Genomic DNA, 18469 nt, shown 5'->3' with positions numbered 1-18469 from the left:
TGGTTCTTTTTTTTTTTTTTTTTTTTTTTTTTTTTTTGCTATTTCTTTGGGCCGCTCCCACGGCATATGGAGGTTCCCGGGCTAGGGGTCGAATCGGAGCTGTAGCCACCGGCCTATGCCAGAGCCACAGCAACGCAGGATCCGAGCCACGTCTGCAACCTACACTACAGCTCACAGCAACGCCGGATCGTTAACCCACTGAGCAAGGGCAGGGACCGAACCCGCAACCTCATGGTTCCTAGTCGGATTCCTTAACCTGTGCCACAACGGGAACTCCGAGTTTCTTGGTTCTTTAGAACTTGACCTATATAATACTAAGCAGAATTGTCTGGAAGTTCCCATTGTGTTTCAGTGGGTTAAGGACCTGACTTAGTCTCCATGAGAATGCAGGTTCAATCCCTGGCTTCACTCAGTGGGTTAAGGATCTGGCTTTGCCACAAACTGCAACATAAGTTGCAGATGTGGCTTGGATCCAGTATTGCTGTGGCTGTGGTGTAGGCTGGCAGCTGCAGCTCTAATTTGACCCCTAACCTGGGAACTACCATATGTAGCAGGTGCAGCCATAAAAAGAAGGGGGGGAAAAAAGGAATCGTCTGCCCATTCCTTTGTCTACACCTTTGAGTTCAAACTCTCTTGGGTGAGTTAATAGCCCTATCTGCTTAATCAGAAAAGTGGCAAAGATGGTGTCTTAGCTTGGGCTGCTGTGACATAGTCCTGTAGACTAGATGGCTTAAACAACAGCTGCTTTCTCACAGCTCTGGAGGCTGGAAGTCCAAGGTCAGGATGTATTAGATTCAGTGTCTGATTAGGGCCTTCCTTCCTAGTTTGCCGACGGCCTCCTTCTTACTGCTTCTCACATGTGTGAAGAGCTTTCATCTTTCTCCCTTCTCTTCTTATAAGGGCCCTAGCCCCATTTATAAAAACTCCACACTCATAACCTTGCCACCTCCCAGGGGCTCCACCTCCAAACACATTGAGGATTTGTTTTTCTTTTTAAGGCCACACCTTTGGCATATGGAAGTTCCCAGGATAGGATGGAATCAGAACTGCAGCTTCTGGCCTACACCACAGCCACAGCAACACAGTATCCAAACCTCATCTGCGACCTACACTGCAGCTTGCAGCAACACTGGATCCTTAACCCAGTGAGTGAGGCCAGGGATTGAACCTGCATCCTCATGGACACTATCAGCTTCTTAACCCACTGAGCCACAACAGGAACTACCACATTGAGGATTAGGGCTTCCACGTGTGAATTCAGAGTGCAAGGGACACAAATACTCAGTCAACAGCAAGTGAAAAATTATTTTTCTGTGAAGCAATTATCTCTTCCTCTCCACTTCAGATGCCACTGAACGCCGTTCCTTCCATTTTCATGCTTGTTGGTAAGAAAATATTCATATTTGGCAACCAGTAGGTCCCATGTGGCTGAAAGAATCCAAGTTGCCTTCATTTGCAGAAACAATCTTGTGCTTTTTGGAGTTCCACGTTTTATTAGAGCCAAAAACTTCAAAGGAGATCTTAAATCTCCCTCAATCCTACCATCTAAATTTGTGTGGACTTTCATAACTGCTTTAGTGTACATTTTGGAGGAAGCCTTCAAATTTCCTTAGGTCTAGTAAAAGAGCCAAATTGCACAGTAAAATAAACAGTGTTTGCCTGTTGCTTTTGAAATGCTTTTTAGAAGCATGTTTGAGCAGGCAAATGTTCTTGGCTTGTTTTCCACATGCTCATGTACCTCAGAAGTTCAAGTCACAAATGTATTATTATAAGCTCGTGAATGAATTCCTTCTTCCACATTAAATACACAGGAGACCCACTTTTCCATTCAGTCTGCTTTGGCAGTATAAGTTACAAATTCTGAATTCTATAGTCTTTTTATGCAAAACTACTACTACTAATATGTAAAACTACTACTACTAATAAGGCTGACATTTATTTAGTGCCACTTTTGGGTTACACATTTTATATACATTCTTTTTTTTGCTTTTTAGGGCCACAGGTGTGGCATTTGGAAGTTCCCAGGCTAGGGGTCAAATCAGAGCTGCTGCGCCTGTGACCTATACCACAGCTCACGGCAACGCCGGGTCCCTGACCCACTGAGCAAGGCCAGGGATCAAAAGCACATCCTCATGGATACTAGTCAGATTCATATCTACTGAGCCACAATGGGAACTCCCATATTTTATATGCATTCTTAAATCCTCACAATATCCCTGAAACCTAAGTGGTATTGTCCACATTTTAGACGTGGATAAAATGAAATTCAGAGAAATGGGTCCCTTTCCCAGAGCAATATAGCCCACTTATCCTAGTTACAACCAGAATGCTTTCATCTGTTTTAACTGTCTATGGGCTTTGCAAGTAATTGTTATCAAACAGTTAGACCTTTCTCTCTATAAACTTTCTGCAGTTTTTCAGTTTATAATAGTTCCCTGAAACTTTCCACGGTCTCATCTGAGCCAGCTTTTAAGATTAAGGATATATAGGAGTATTTACTTGCCTGATATATACCTGAGATCTGTTCGGCGAACACGCTTGTCTTTAAAACTGGAAAAGGAAAAACTGGTGAAGGAGATGAGAAGATGTGGTGCATCTGTTACCACTGGACACTTAGTGCCTGATCTTCATTTGATCTTGTTTATCCTAACACTAATTTTTCTATCTGTCGATACTTTAAAAATAGTAAAACTAGGCGTTCCCATTGTGGCTCAGTGGAAATGAATCTGACTAATGACCATAGGATGAAGGTTTGATCCCTGGCCTCTCTCAGTGGGTTAAGGATCCAGCATTGCCGTAAGCTGTGGTGTAGGTCGCAGATGCGGCTCGAATCCCGCTTAGCCGTGGCTGTGGCGTAGGCCAGCAGCTACAGCTCCAATTAAACCACTAGCCTGGGAACCTCCATGTGCCATGAGGGGGCCCTAAAAAGACCAAAAAAAAAAAAAAGAAAAAAGGTAAAACTAGCTAATATATGTTGAGGTTAACTTAAGCATTTGTTCTTAGGTATTCTTATAGCAATTATATAAAGGAATACTGTGTTAATGGTATTAACTTGTATCAGTTAGCTGTTGCTGGGTTACAAACCATCCCCAAATGGAGTAACTAAAAGCAACCACCATTTATTTACCTTACAGTTTTGGGTTTCAGCTGTGTGATGCCTCTGGTCTCTGGGTTCACTTGTGCAATCTGCTGTCGCTACGTTTGGCAGATGGTGAGCAGAGGTCAGTGGCTGGCTGACTTAGGAAGGCCTCTCTAGAGCACTTTCCTCTCTCCTTTTTGTGGTCTCTCATCTTCAGCAGTGATCCAGCCTTGTTCACATGACAGGGGTCCCAAGAGACCAAGCCTCATCTTAGAACTGGCACAGCATCACTCCCACCTTCATCTCTTGGCTACAGCAAACCAGGAAGCTGGCCCAAGTTCAAAGGATAAGGACTCTACCTCTTGGCAGGAGGAGCCACAAAGTTGGATGACAAAAGGGGTGGGCTATAGAGATGGAAATCATTGTGGCCCTTTTTGCCAACAGTCTACCAACCATTTGCCAGAGGAGATAATTTACACTAAGAAGAAACACAGTTTGGGAGTTCCCCTGTTATGCAGTGGGTTAAGGATCTGGCTTTGTTACTGCAGTGGTCGCTGTTGTGACACAGGTTCGATTCCTGGTCCTAGGACTTCCACATGTGGCAGGCACAGCCAAAAAACAAAAAACAAACAAACAAACAAAAAAACACAGCTTGACTAAAACATCTAGCTGTTAAATGGTGGAGGCAGAACTTGAATCAAAATTCTGTCTGACTCCATATCTCAAGCTCTTAATTACTATATTGGGTTGTCACTGATTTTTCCCACATTAGTTTTTATTTCCACACATCTTCTTGATGGGTCTTATTTAGTAAAATTTTTAAGAGCAGTCATGAGTCTACAGGGCACAAACATATTGGCATCCTTTGGGACTATTTTTTCAACACATAGTCCTTGGGCCAACAGCTGGAGGCATCATAAAAATGCATATTCCTGTGCCCATTAGAGACTTTGTTAAAATCTTTAAGGAGGAGTCTAGGAAATATATCTTAAATAAGCTTCTCACCTATGCACACTAAATTTTGAAAACTTTCTTTAGGAATATTATTTAGTACTCTTTACTGTCCCTCAGTCCTAGTAACTGCCTACAAAATGCAGAGAAGACCTCCTTAAAAAAAAAGTTTTGCTCTGTTGTCAAACAATAGTGAGAATTAGTTCCCCCAGTCTTTCTGTGAGACAATATTTATATAACCCTTTCTAACAGTTATAATGCTAAGATGAGGTCAAGGTTAGCCACCCCCAAAGGCTTGAGTCATAAAGTAACCTACCAAGGAGGGAAGCTGGCCTGGACTGCACCTTCCAACCACAGCAGCATAGACCCCCCATAGCATATGGCAGCTAAGAGCAAAAACTGGTGCTTAGTCCACGTTCAGTGACTGTAGAGCATTCGCAGCTCTTACTTGTCAGCGTGGGTAAATCATGTCACTTCTTAGGCCTATAGGAAAGCAACGAATGTGGTTTACTTAGCCTTGTTGTTAATGAAATACATGGTCTGGATTTCCTGCTGTGGTACAGTGGGTTAGGAATCTGATAGCAGGAGTTTCCCTTCACGGCTAAGCAGTTAACGAACTCGTCTAGGACCCATGAGCACACGGGTTCAATCCAGTGTTGCTGTGAGCTGTGGTGTAGGTCGCACATGAGGCTCAGCTCTGGTGTTGCTGTGGCTGTGGTGTAGGCTAGCAGTTACAACTCCAATTAAACCCCTAGCCTGGGAACCTACATATGCCACAGGTGCAGCCCTAAAAAGACAAAAAAAAAAATCCGATTGCAGTGGCTCCGGTCACTGCGGAAATGTAGGTTCCATTCCTAGCCAGACAAAGTACTGAGTTAAAGTACTGCTGCAGCTGTGGCAAAGGTCATAGCTTTGGCTCAGATTCAGTCCCTTCGATATCACAGGTGCAGCCATTTAAAAACAAGAAAAGAATAGAAATGTTTGGTCCATAAGAGCTTATTTCCAAACCTGAAGGTTAGCTGCTAGATGGAGAATGAATAGTGGTGTGAATATAAGGGGCTACCATTTACAAAAAAGAGTCAAAGAAACAGAGGTGAGGGAGTTCCTGACATGGCTCAGTGGTTAACGAACCTGACTAGGATCCATGAGGATGTAGGTTCGATCCCTGGCCTCTCTCAGTGGGTTAAGGATCTGGCATTGCCAAGAGCTGTGGTGTAGGTCGCAGACGTGCCTCGGAGACTGAGCTGCTGTGGCTGTGGTGTAGGCCGGCAGCTACAGCTCCAATTTGACCCCTAGCCTGGCGAACCTCCATGTGCCATGGGTGTGGCCTAAAAAGACAAAGAAGAAAAAAGAAATAGAGGTGAGATCTGCTGTTAGGACAGTGAGGAGGAAAGACAGGGTTAATGACCTTTGAGCCCCGCATGAGATCAAGCCACTAGCTAACATGCCAAGTTTTGGGGAAATGGCAGTGGTCATTTGTTTTTGACCCTCTGATTGCAGCTGCCAGTCAGATGGCTTCTCATCTCTGACTTTCTGGAACCACCTTTTCAATTTTTTTTTTTTTGTCTTTTCTAGAGGCATAGGGAGGTTCCCAGGCTAGTGGTCTAATCAGAGCTGTAGCTGTCAGCCTGTGCCAGAGCCACAGCAGTGCCAGATCCGAGCCACATCTGCAACCTACACCACAGCTCGTGGCACCAACGGATCCTTAACCCACTGAGCAAGGCCAGGGATCGAACCCTCAACCTCATGGTTCCTAGTCGGATTCATTAACCACTGAGCCACGATGGGAACTCCTCTTCAATTTTTAATGGAAACTAGGGGAATGGTTTTCAAGTATCCATTAGATAAGACACAGAACAGAACTAAGCAACCATGACCCCGCACTAGTGCCTCACTTACCCAGGTCCAGAGCTAGGGTTGCTTTCGCTAAGAGATAGGCATGCTTTCCAATTGTCAGATGCAGTCCAATCCTTAGAGCAAAAAATCTAAACCCGAAGTTAAACACACATTTCCAATAACATGTCAGGAGAAGAATTCCAACTCAGATGGGGTAAGAAGTGAATGGAGGAAGTTGGCCAGATGTGGAAAACAGGGAGCACTCATTCCTGTCTCAAGGGCAGGTCAGATTCAGTTCCGAACATTAGTGCCTTGAGAGTCTGTGAGCCAGCTTCAGTCTCTAAAGGAGAACCACAGAATCTGAAGTCTTAAAGGAATGTCATCTTCTTTTAATATTGGTCACTAATTCAGTCTTTCTGAAACACCAGGCAGGGGTGGGGGAATGGGGCTGGGGGGTGGGGGAGACTGGATGAATCCCTTGAGCCACCACTTTGCAGCATCGCTGCTAGATGAGTCAAATAAAATACCTGAGAACCAAACTAAAATTTGGCATTTTAGTAAGGCTTCTAATATGCTATGCAAGCAGTTTGGCTGATAACAAACACCAAGACTGCTGTTAAACTGGTTAATTCGGGTAAGAAGAACAGACCTATAACTCCATCATGAAGTAGAAAGGAGCAGAGACAGGCAGCCACCCGTAAAAGCAGCTTAGTGGTGGTCTCAGAGGTAGATGCTGAGCAAACACGATTTACTCATGTTTCAGCATCATATGTGGGGTGATAATTCACCCTCATAGTCACATTGGCCACAAGAATGAATTGTAGCAGCTTTTTCCCCAAAGAAGCTGAATCTGCTGTTAACTTTGAAAGACACATATATAACTTTTGCTAAAAACTGTCCATTTATTTCCCCAAAATGTTCAGATTAAGATTGACTTTTAAGTCAATATATTTAATTTTGATACTCCTTTTTTTTTTTTTTTAAGGGCCACACCCATGGCACATGAAAGTTCCCAGGCTAGGGGTTGAATCGGAGCTGTAGCTGCCAGCCTACACCACAGCTGCAGCAACTTGGGATCCGAGCCATATCTACGGCCTACACCACAGCTCACGGCAATGCCAGATCCTTAACCCACTGGATCCTAGTCAGATTCGTTTCCACCACACCACAACGGGAACTCCCTGTATCACATCTTCTTAATCCATTCCTCTGTTGATAGACATTTAGGTTGTTTCCATATTTTTGGTATTGTGCATAGTGCTGCAATGAACATAGGGCTGCATGCATCTTTTTGAATTATAGTTTTGTCTGAATAGATGCCCAGGAGTGGAATTGCTGGATCATATGGCAACTCTATTTTTAGCTTTTTGAGGAACCTTTGTACTGTTTTCCATAGTGGCTGTACCAATTTACATGCCTACTTTGTTCAGTTTTTTTAATAAAGAAATTAAGGCCTGGAAAGATGTTACTCAAGGCCATGGGATAATATTGACTGAGCTGGGACCAGAATCCAAGTCCTCTTGCTGCTTTCTCATGCTAATTTTTTATTCATGCAACAAATATTTATTAAATCTGCTTTGTACCAAGCTTTGTGCCCTGTGCTGGTGAAAAAAGAAGACTTTCCCTGCCCTCGTAGAGCATCTTATGTACTTGAATCCATCATCAACAACTTGATGGTACAAATAGCCTCATTCCTCTCATCTAATTGGGTTAATTAAGGTTCATCAGAATACTTCTTTAAGTAATAGTCCATGTCAGCTTACATCCAGTCCTCAAAGCCTAGATTTTCTTGTGCTGCACTAAGATATTGAAAAAATCAATCTTTCTACCCTCCTTTCGATGATATTTGCAAGAGACAAAGGGATGTGGCATCTCTAAACTGTTTTATTCTAGCCTTATATAGAGCCCCTTGCTTACTTGGCTAGGAAAATTAAAACATATGCTAGACAGGCCCAAAGATTTCTAAATCTTAGAAGAAAAGATATTAGTAGGGCATTTTAGTGAGTTTTTTTCCCTGTGACAATACAAGAATAGCTAAATCCATTCAAATAAAGATCCATCGATGTATTGATCTATTCCTGGGGGCAGTAGGTTAAGCTTGGAGGAAAGATTTATTGATTTAATTTCTCTGGTACTTCTTCCTTCTCCCAGGTCCCTCTCTGCATGTATTGAATGAGTATTGAATAATATAAGTAGGTTTGTATGTCAGTATATCTTGAAGAAGTTATCATGGGCATTGGAAATATGTCTTCTACTATATTTACTTTTTTTATTTTTGCTTTTTTAGGGCTACACCCGTGGCATATGAAAATTCCCAGGTTAGGGATGGAATCAGAGCTACAGCTGCCAGCCTACACCACACACACGGCAATATGAGATCCAAGCTACGTTTTCAACCTACACCACAGCTTATGGCAACACAGAATCCTTAACCCACTGGGCGAGGCCAGGGATCAAACCCATGTCCTCATGGATACTAGTCGGGTCTGTTTTTGCTGCACCACAATGAGAACCCCTTATATTTACTTTTAATCCTAACAACCCTATGAAGTCTTTATCACTATCCTATTTATAAAGATTAAAAGGGCAAGTGGTGGAGTTCCCATTGGGGCACAGCAGAAATGAATCTGACTAAAATCCATGAGGATATGGGGTCCATCCCTGGCCTTGCTCAGTGGGTCGGGGATCCTGCATTGCTGTGAGCTGTGGTGTAGGTCGCAGACGTGGCTCGGATCCCACATTGCTTTGGCTTTGGGGTAGGCCAACAGCTGTAGCTCCAGTTCGACCCCTAGCCTGGGGACTTCCATATGCCATGAGTGTGGCCCTAAAAAGATAAAAGAAAAAAAAATGGCAAATGGTTTGTCCCAAGACCTGAGACTGTCCACATCTTTAACCCAGTGCAGAAGCCCTGGCTAAAACATGTTTAGAACACAAATAAAAGTGCACAGATATTGGTAACAGAACTTTCCAATCATAGATTAAGCAAGACGTTGTTATGTGTGATTCACTGAGCCCAAATCCAGAGGAAGGTAACATCACCTGGACCACCCCCATTGTCCCTATTCTCAAATCCTGTTCTGAGAACCATCCCTCCACACCTTCTCCCAACGGGATTTATCCATTGGACAGGAATGCGGAACTTGTGCACCAATGTGTTTCTGAAGAATTTATGTATAAATGGACTGTCGATCAAGTCCTGTGTTAATTTACTAAGAGCACTGGGAATTTCAGGAGATCTTGGTAAAGTTAAAAATACCTTCACCATTTAGATTTTATGAAATCTTTTAAGATATCCATCAATTAGGTTAAAACTGAGTCTACCCTAGGAAGAAAATTAATTTTAAAAAAATTAAGTCACTTAATTTTGTTACTCATTTTTAAAAAAAGGAAGTAAAAAGAAACATGACTGTGAAGGTAATTATATAACCCAAACAAAGTTTATCCATTCTAGACTGAAATACCATCTCATTTCTCTTAAGTTTCTGAGTCATCTAATGCCCCACTGCCCTTCCACAACCTAGTACCCCAAATCCAAGTTCAGCTATTTCATACATCAAGTATCATCTTAGAGTGGATTTTTTTTTTCTTTTTACAGCTGTACCTGCAGCACATGGAAGTTCTCAGGCTAGGAGTTGAATCAGAGCTGCAGTTGCCAACCACAGCCGTAGCCACAGCAACGCCAGATCTGAGCCATGTCTGCGACCTACACCACAGCTCGTGGCAACACTGGATCCTTAACCTACTGAGTGAGGCCAGGGCCTCATGGCTACTAGTTGGGTTCGTTACCACTGAGCCAGGATAGGAACTCCCTTAGATTGATTTTTTTTTTGTCTTTTGTCTTTTTAGAGCTGCACCTGCAGCATGTGGAGGTTCCCAGGCTAGGGGTCTAATCAGACCTGTAGCCACAGGCCTACGCCAGAGCCACAGCAACGCCAGATCAGAGCCAAGTTTGCAACCTACACCACAGCTCATGGCAACGCCGGATCCTTAACCCACTGAGTGAGGCCAGGGATCGAACCTATAACCTCATGGTTCCTAGTCAGAATCGTTTCCACTGCACCATGACAGGAACTCCAGATCAAATATTATTATTTTTTTTTGTCTTTTGTCTTTTTGTTGTTGTTGTTGTTGTTGTTGTTGCTATTTCTTGAGCCGCTCCCGCAGCATATGGAGGTTCCCAGGCTAGGGGTTGAATCGGAGCTATAGCCACCGGCCAGAGCCACAGCAACGCGGGATCCGAGCCGCGTCTGCAACCTACACCACAGCTCACGGCAACGCCGGATCGTTAACCCACTGAGCAAGGGCAGAGACCGAACCCGCAACCTCATGGTTCCTAGTCGGATTCGTTAACCACTGTGCCACGACGGGAACTCCAGATCAAATATTATTGACTGTACTCTTTTCTTCTGTGTCGAGGGGCTGAGCAGTCAAAGAAATATGATTTCAGATAAGTCACTGGCTATGGCCAAATTATCAGGAAGAAGTAGTGTTTATACAGAAATACTTATTCTTCAAAGCATTGAAGCCCCAACTTCAGTGATTGAAGGGAGGAGATGGAAAAATATTTTAAATATCTGTAAAGCTGAAGGCCAGAGCTCCTGAATATTCTGTCATCCTTGTGAATTCACCTAGGTAAAGAAGCTGGCAAAAATATCAGCTGGTGCAGGTGCAAAATAAGCTGATAGGAGCTCCTGTTGTGGCTCATTAGTAACAAACCCAGCTAGTGTCCATGAGGATGCAGGTTCAATCCCTGGCCTCCATCAGTGGGTGAAGGATCCAGCATTGCTATAAGCTGCGGCATAGGTCACAGATGCAGCTTGGATCTGATATTGCTGTGGCTGTGGTAAAGGCCGGCAGCTACAGCTCCAATTTGACTCTTGCCTGGGAATTTCCATATGCCATAGGTTGGGCCCTAAAAAGACAAAAAAAAAAAAAAAAACTAATAGTGACAACCACAGTGACAGTTCTTGTTGTATAATGATGGTATTTAAGACCTTCCAGGGAGTTCCCGTTGTGGTGCAGGGGAAACGAATCCGACTAGGAACCACTGGCCTTGATCAGTGGGTTAGGGATCTGGCGAGCTGTGGTGTAGACTAAAGACACGGCTAAGATCCTGCGTTTCTGTGGCTGTGATGTAGGCGGGCAGCTGTAGCTCCGTTTGGACCCCTAGCCTGGGAACCTCCATATGCCTTGGGTGCAGCCCTAAAAACAAACAAACAAAAAAAACCTTAAAAAATGTGCCCATGGAACTCATGTTTGAGGAACTAGGTTTTGGAAGGGACAGTGTGACATTAGAAGATTCAGACAGCAGAACAAAGATGGATGTGTTGAAGTTCTGTGGAGACGTGTGTGCAGAAGAAAGACCTTTGGGATTGTTGGTGCTGTTCCGCAGTTGGCAGGACTGCCTTTGGAGGTGGACATGTTCCTTGGCCTGAGGCTAAAGACTCCCTCGTTGGGGATACCATATGGGGATACAAAAGTCTTGAGTTGGGTGGGAAATTGGGAGTTTTGCCAGTTGCCAGACTCAGTTACTCCTTGATTTTCAAGCCATGACTCTTAAAGAGCTGGTGAAAATTTTGTCAGCCCCACATGGGATCAAGTTCATCAGCTTGGCCCTAAGTTCAGCTTGTAACTGCAAATGCTTCTTGTTCAGGAGCACAGTACCATGCAGAAGTTACATTGCACCCAAGTTGACAAAATCGTGGCACAGTATGACAAAGAGAAGTCGACTCATGAGAAGATCCTAGAGAAGGCAATGAAGAAGAAGGGGTAAATGCTGTTTATTTCCTTCTGGAAGCTTTGGGCCTTTTTATGTTTTGTCTTTTCCCAGGGTTCAGGCTCCTGTTTAGGCCAGGGAACAACTTAATCATGACTGTGTTTTCATCATTAGAAATGATCCCTGGAAAACACGCAGCTCACTCAGCTGAAGGGATTGGCTGAAGTGGAAAAGAGGAGCTTTATTCAAGTTCTACAGCTGTTGGTTAAGGACACAACAACTGTGTCTTTCATGGGTTTTCCACTTGAGTACCTTTAGGTGATTGGGGTGGAGAAGGAAGGATGAACAAAAGTTAGGGAAGCTGCAGAAATCATTTTGCCTCTCCAGAAAATAAAATGAAGTCTGGGGAGTTCCCATTGTGGCTCAGTGGGTTAAGAACCTGACTAGTATTCATGAGGACGTGGGTTCAATCCCTGGCCTTGCTCAGGGAGTTAAGGATCCAGCATTGCCATTAGCCGAGGTGTAGGTCACAGACACATCTCGGATCCCAAGTGGCTGTGGCTGTGGCTGTGGCTGTGGCCCACAGCTGCAGCTCCACTTGGACCCCTAGCCTGGGAACTTCCATATACTGTGGATGAGGCCCTAAAAAGCAAAAAAAAAAAGAAAAGAAAAGAAAAAAAATTTGATGCACTCAAGGGAAAAAGTGGCTTTGATGTGTAATGTATAATAATCTTTAGCTTATATAACAGAAAACCTATTAAATGAAACCTATCATTCCGTTTACTTTGAAAGGTTGTATCTAGAGTTAAGCCAGAATAGTGTTTTTTTATTGCTTCAAGCTCACTCAATAACAGAGTAGCAGGGAAACACACTCAGTGCCAGCCATGGAGAAATGGTAAATTGGATGAGAGACCTTGCCTGTTTAGAATGTCTCTCAGATTTCCGTGGTGGCCTGGCAGTTAAGGATCTGGTGTTGTCACTGCTGTGGCTTGGGTTTGATCCCAGAACCAGGAACTTTTGCATGCCAAGGGCTTGACCAAAAAAAAAAAAGTGTCTCTCAGAGACATTCTGGGTTAATAAAGTGGTGAAGCCTTCTAACTTAGGCCACGATAAATCAGAGCATATATGCTGAAGACAGAAGCTCAAGGCCTATTCTGATATGGATAGTCCAAAAGGAAAAAATATCACTGAAATAAGCAGTAATGGTTGCTGGGCAATTGCATCGTATATATTTCCTACTCACAATAGAATAAGAAGCAAAAATTACCCTGTGATGCCAAGAAAGGCTATTTTCTCCCTTGCTGGCATGTGTTAAAGACAAAAATCTGGCTTTACAATCAAAAGGGAAGAATTGAAAATTCGCTTCAAGGCTGAGGACCTATTTTTCAGTTCTCATCCTAAATAGTGTATTATTGAATAAATGAAAAATAGCTTGACGAAAGCAGGAACCAGAATGGAAATTCTGACAACAAACGCCTAACAATGAAATAATTGCTAGGTCTGAAATGTCTCTTTGTGTGGTAGTTGAATTAAGTAATCACGATACAGATATTCTGTAAGGTGTGTGTCTATTGCTAGAAGAACTGAGGTTGCCCAGTAAGCTGTGGTGTCCCCATGTTTGATGAACAAATTGTCTTCATCAGGAAGGAGCAAAGGCCTCTGGGAGTGGGAAGATAACTAATGCCTTTGCGATTTTCCATTTTCAGGGGAAGTAATTGTCTCGAAATGAAAAAAGAAACAGAAATTAAAATTCAGACGCTGACATCAGATCACAAATCTAAGGTAAGAAGATACCTATTTTTCTTTACTTACTTTTTTATTGAAATATAGTTCATGAACAATATTATGTTAGTTTCAGGTGCCGTACATGGTTATTTGACATTGTCATACATTATGAAATGATCACCCCAATGACTCTCGGTAACTATCTGTCCACAAAAGTTTTTACAATATTATTGATCATACTCTGTATGCTGTGTATTACACCCCCATGATTTCTTTATTTTATTTTTATTTTTGCAAGTTTTTACATTAGAGTATAGTTGATTTACACAATCGTGTCAATTTCTGATGGGAGGAGGAGGGGAGAAGTGGGATGGACGAGAATTTTTGGGTTGGTAGATCCAAACCATTGCATTTAGAATGGATGAGCAATGAAGTCCTACTGTACAGAACAGGGAACTATGTTCAGTCTCTTGGGGTAGAACATGATGGAAGATAGAATAGAGAAAAAGAATGTATGTATATGTATGACTAGGTCACTATGCTATACAGAAAATGCCTCTTTTTACAGCAGCAACTTGCAGAAGATACTTTGTAATTTTTTAGAAGCCACACCTAGTTTAAATCTGAAATAACAGCCTAAGTCTCTGACTTGGAGAAGAGCCATTTCATGGAACAACTTTTCTTTCATTTGTAGACATATGCTCACAATATCTTTGGTATCTGCCTCAGAGGTATCAAGGGAAACAACAAATGGACTAAAAGAAAATAATAAAATACATAATATGCTTTCCCATAGAAGTAACAATGAACATATGATAGAAAACCACTCACCCTGAGGGTTGAGTAACTTTTGATACTTATTCCATCTTAACTTTGCTATGAAAGTTTGGGATGGGAAAAAATCCAGAGCTGAGATTTTAGGAGATGAGCCCAATCACTCATATTCCCCCAAAGAAACAAGAAAATAGAAGCTTAAGGGACATTAAATCAGATTCTGAACATTTTGGAGAACTGAGTGCCAAGTTGCAGGCAAGAACATAAATAATTATTCCACTGATAATGTAACGTTATAAGAGAAAAAAAGAAGTTATAAAAGACTGTTAAAGAAGGTTTCCAACTATATAGCTTTTGATCAAATAAGTCAGCTTGCATATGTCTACATGCAGCTCTGTCGTCCATCCATTGATTCCGCCCCCTACCTGGGCCAGCCAGGTGATTCCAACCGCAAGTTCTCCTTGGTGCTGTATCTTTTGTATCTGCTCTGCCATGCAGTCTGTGGAGGAAGCTGTGTATCTTTGAGAGTTGTTCTCCTCTGGAATGTTTGCGAATTAACACCTATGCCATGATTTTTAAATATTTTGCATAAATAGGAAAGCAGAAACCTCGGCCACTGTATTAATTTACTTTCGTTGCATGAAATACCATCCACATTGAGTGGCTTAAGACAACTGCTGTATATTAGGTCATAATTTGGTGGGTTCAAATTCAGGCTCTACTCAACTGGATCAGCACTCAACCTAGATCGATGGCCTCATTCTGCTCTTTGGTGGGTAGCTGGTTGCTGGTTGTTTTTTCTTCCAAGGCTTCTCATCTTCCAGCAGGCTGGCAGAGGCTCCTGGATAGCCTCAGAGTTCCAGGTGTAGCAAAAAGGATAAGTGCTTTCCAAGCTTCTGCTTGTGTCACATTTGCTACCATTTTGTGGCTAAAGCAAGTCACAGGTCAGCCAGACACAAGGAGGTGGAGAAACCGCCTCTAGCTCTTGATGGGCTGCAAAAACCACGGTGTGAAGAGCAAGGATACTCTTTTCAGGGGAAGACTTTCTACCCTGGCATCTATTAAGATTGGCACAAGAGGGAGTTCCTTTCAGGGCTCAGTGGTAACAAACTCAACTAGTATCCATAAGGTCTCAGGTTTGATCACTGGCCTTGCTCAGTGGGTTAAGAATTGGGTGTTTCCATAAGCCATGGTGTAGGTGGAAAACACTGCTCGGATCTGCCGTTGCTGTTGCTGTGGTGTGGGCCAGCAACTGTAGCTCCGATTTGACCCTTAGCCTGGGAATTTCCATATGCCACAGGTGCGACCTTAAAAAAAAAAAAAAAAAAAAGACTGGCACAAGAGGTCTTGCTCCAGGAATAAGAGGACACACACACAGCTGTCTATTCAGACCTGTGGCCTTGAGCAAGTGAAGTTGGAAAAACATGAGGTGAAGTAGAGATTTCTGATAGAATTGGTAAAGGAGCCCAAGGCCCAGATGAACCAGAGTGTGGACAAATTAGGCAGTGAAATAATAGGTCATGATGAAGTCTTTAGAGCCAAAGTGATTAACAAGTGATGATTTCCTAATTTCTATTGATTAGTACTTTTTTTTTTGTAGCAGTTTATGTTAGTGTCTACTGATTGACCAAGTAAATGGGTGGGAGGGATTGGAAATGCATGGCTAACATGCTTTCAGTTCCTCCCTGACCTGGGAGAATTCCAGGAGGCACCATCCCCTTTTCCCCACGCAGGTCAAGGAGATTGTGGCCCAACACACAAAGGAGTGGTCAGACATGATCAACACCCACAGTGCAGAGGAGCAGGAGATCCGGGACCTGCACCTCAGCCAGCAGTGCGAGCTGCTCAGAAAGCTCCTGATCAACGCCCATGAACAGCAGACCCAGCAGCTGAAACTGTCCCATGACAGGTGGGTGAGTCAGCCACCTCCTGAGGAAACTGCCTGATTTTTAAAACAGGCTTGTGTGTTTGTGTGTGTGTGTGTGTGTGTGTGTGTGTGTGTGTGTGTGTGTACTAAGGTAAGGAAAGTCAATGTGATGTGCAATATTGAGCTTCCATGTACATCCTATCATATGGTTGATATGATCAAGAGGAACTATAAGAAATGGCCTCTGCCATCAAATGATGATGTTGGCAAGATATCACACCCACAGGAAAAATTGTCACTTCTACTCATACGGTACATATTAAAATGTGTCACAGGCTCTGCTGCCTTGGGGCGGTCCCAGATGCTTCACAAAATGGCAGGGTTGGAAGTGGCCTTTGAAAAATTATCAGGAGCTTCTTAGGAAGAGAAGTCACGAAAGGAGATAAAGACCAAGCAGTTGAGGAGTTCCCGCTGTGGTGCTGCAGGTTAAGGATCCGGGATTACTGCAGCACTGGTGTAGGTTGAAGCTGTAGCTCAAATTCAATCTCTGCCCTGAAACTTCCATATGCCACAGGTGCAGCCAAAAAAAAAAAAAAAACAAAGCAGTTGAGCTTCTAGAGAGATTGATTCTGACCACTCAGTGGTACCTGTGGAAAGACCATTGTCTTTCCATTGTCAGGACTGCTGCAAGTTTTATAAAGGCAGGCCTGATTATATGTTTATTTTGGTCTTTCCCCATTTCAGCATGTTGAATATTACATATTGAAAACACTGCAGATGAAGCTTTTGCCCCAGGCAGCATGTTTATGTCAGTTGTATCTTTTCATCATAGCTTTGTTGCAGCTTTGCCTCCATCTCCCTCAGTAGCAACTGTATGTTGCAGTTACAGTCTATTGATACATACACACACAAAAAAGTAGAAAATAGAAGCATTTTACAAACAAATGAAAAAAAAAACCCTAAAATTCTAAGTGCATGACTTATATAGGCACATTCTCAGATTCCCAACCTTACTTTGCAATGACGCATGGCCATAAGAACATTAAGTGTTTTTGCCATTTTTTTCTGATTCTCACATGAGTCAACTAAATGGGGGGTGCTGAGTTTCCTGTGGGCTAAAGTTCCATACCTTATCCATGTTAAAGTATTCTATTAGTTGTTGAGGATTAAAAGTTGTCTTTTCTTTTTTCCCTTAGAAATGCTTTTGATTTAGTACATAGAAAGATCTGTTCATCATTCTCCCTTTGACTATTGCTACAATACCAGATTTTAGGTGTCTACCCTTATTCAGAGATACTTCAGGAGTAAGGTAGTACTGTCTTCTGATCTTTTATTGTAGTTGAATAAAGGGGAAAAAATTAGCCCACAACAGTAGGCATTGTCCAAAAGAAAAAAAAAAAAGCGGTGAATGAATTCTGGCATGAGTTAGGAAGTCATTTGAAGTATCCGTAACCTGATTACTAATTTATCTTAAAAAATAGATGCATGGAAGAGGCATTTTTCAAAGCAACAACAGCTTTGAAACTTTTCCTAAAACACCTTGTGGTTGTATTTCTTTTCAATCATCATAGCTGTTATTCTTGGTTAAAAAAATATTGCCTTCTTAATACTTGGCAGCAGTATTTGGTTATGTATTTTATTTTATTTGCTTTTTAGTCCTGCACCCGAGGCATATGGAGATTCCCAGACTAGGAGTCTAATCGGAGCTGCAGCTGCCGGCCTACACCACAACCACGGCAATGCCAGATCCTTAACCCACTGAGTGAGGCCAGGGATCGAACCCACAACCTCATGGTTACTAGTTGGATTCATTTCTGCTGTGCCACAACAGGAACTCCCAGTATATGGTTATTGATAAGTGCTTTTTGAATTAATGAATGTATAAAGAAATGGTCAGTTTACTAACAAATTATGAACATTTTTGAGAGCCATTTTCTTGGGCCCAGGAATTTTCTATACACACACTAGCCTCTGGCCCTAAGGTCTCTGACGGAAGAACTCTCTGTTTCAGCTTTGTCCATCCCTTTGGACACAGTACAAACACTGCTTAAATAACCTCACTCCTTGGTCACTCATTTCTGGGCAGTGCTTCGAGGCGATCTCCATAGGTTCCAGAGAAGATTCTTTGTTACTAAGACTCATTTTAGTATTCTGAATTGTATGACTTTAATGTACTCATCAATAATCTAAGATATGAGTCTTGGAGTTCCCGTTGTGGCTTAGCAGGTTAAGAACCTGACATAGTGTCTGTGAGGATGCAGGTTCCATCCCTGTACTCACTCAATGTGTTAAGGATCTGGCGTTGCCAGACTAGGTCACAGATGCGGCTTGGAAATGACTGGTATTGCCTTGGCTGTGGTGTAGGCCGACAATTATAGCTCTGATTCAACCCCTAGCCCTGGAACTTCCATACGTCACGGATTCGGCCCTAAAAAGCAAATAAATAAATAAAGGTATGAATCTCTTTGGTAGGTATATGCATTTGCATACACAGTGATCAGTCACCTAGAAACATCCTTTC

At 42.7% G+C, this 18469-nt stretch overlaps 1 protein-coding gene across 7 annotated transcripts in view; it reads left to right on the top strand.

Annotated features, from left to right (window-relative positions):
- The window catches only part of PLCB4 (phospholipase C beta 4), a 485858-nt gene that overhangs the window by 451137 nt on the left and 16252 nt on the right, over nt 1-18469 (top strand). For all 7 annotated transcript variants that reach the window (XM_047771687.1, XM_047771685.1, XM_047771688.1 and 4 more), the window contains 3 exons: nt 11520-11635; nt 13289-13364; nt 15815-15990. In XM_047771687.1, the coding sequence (XP_047627643.1) occupies nt 11520-11635; nt 13289-13364; nt 15815-15990 (368 nt within the window). The remainder of the gene's footprint in view (nt 1-11519; nt 11636-13288; nt 13365-15814; nt 15991-18469) is intronic.

This window comes from Phacochoerus africanus, chromosome 3 (assembly GCF_016906955.1).
Source record: "Phacochoerus africanus isolate WHEZ1 chromosome 3, ROS_Pafr_v1, whole genome shotgun sequence".
Taxonomy (NCBI): domain Eukaryota; kingdom Metazoa; phylum Chordata; class Mammalia; order Artiodactyla; family Suidae; genus Phacochoerus; species Phacochoerus africanus.
Note: the sequence above shows the minus strand (reverse complement) of the source record. Positions and strands in the feature narration are given on the sequence as shown.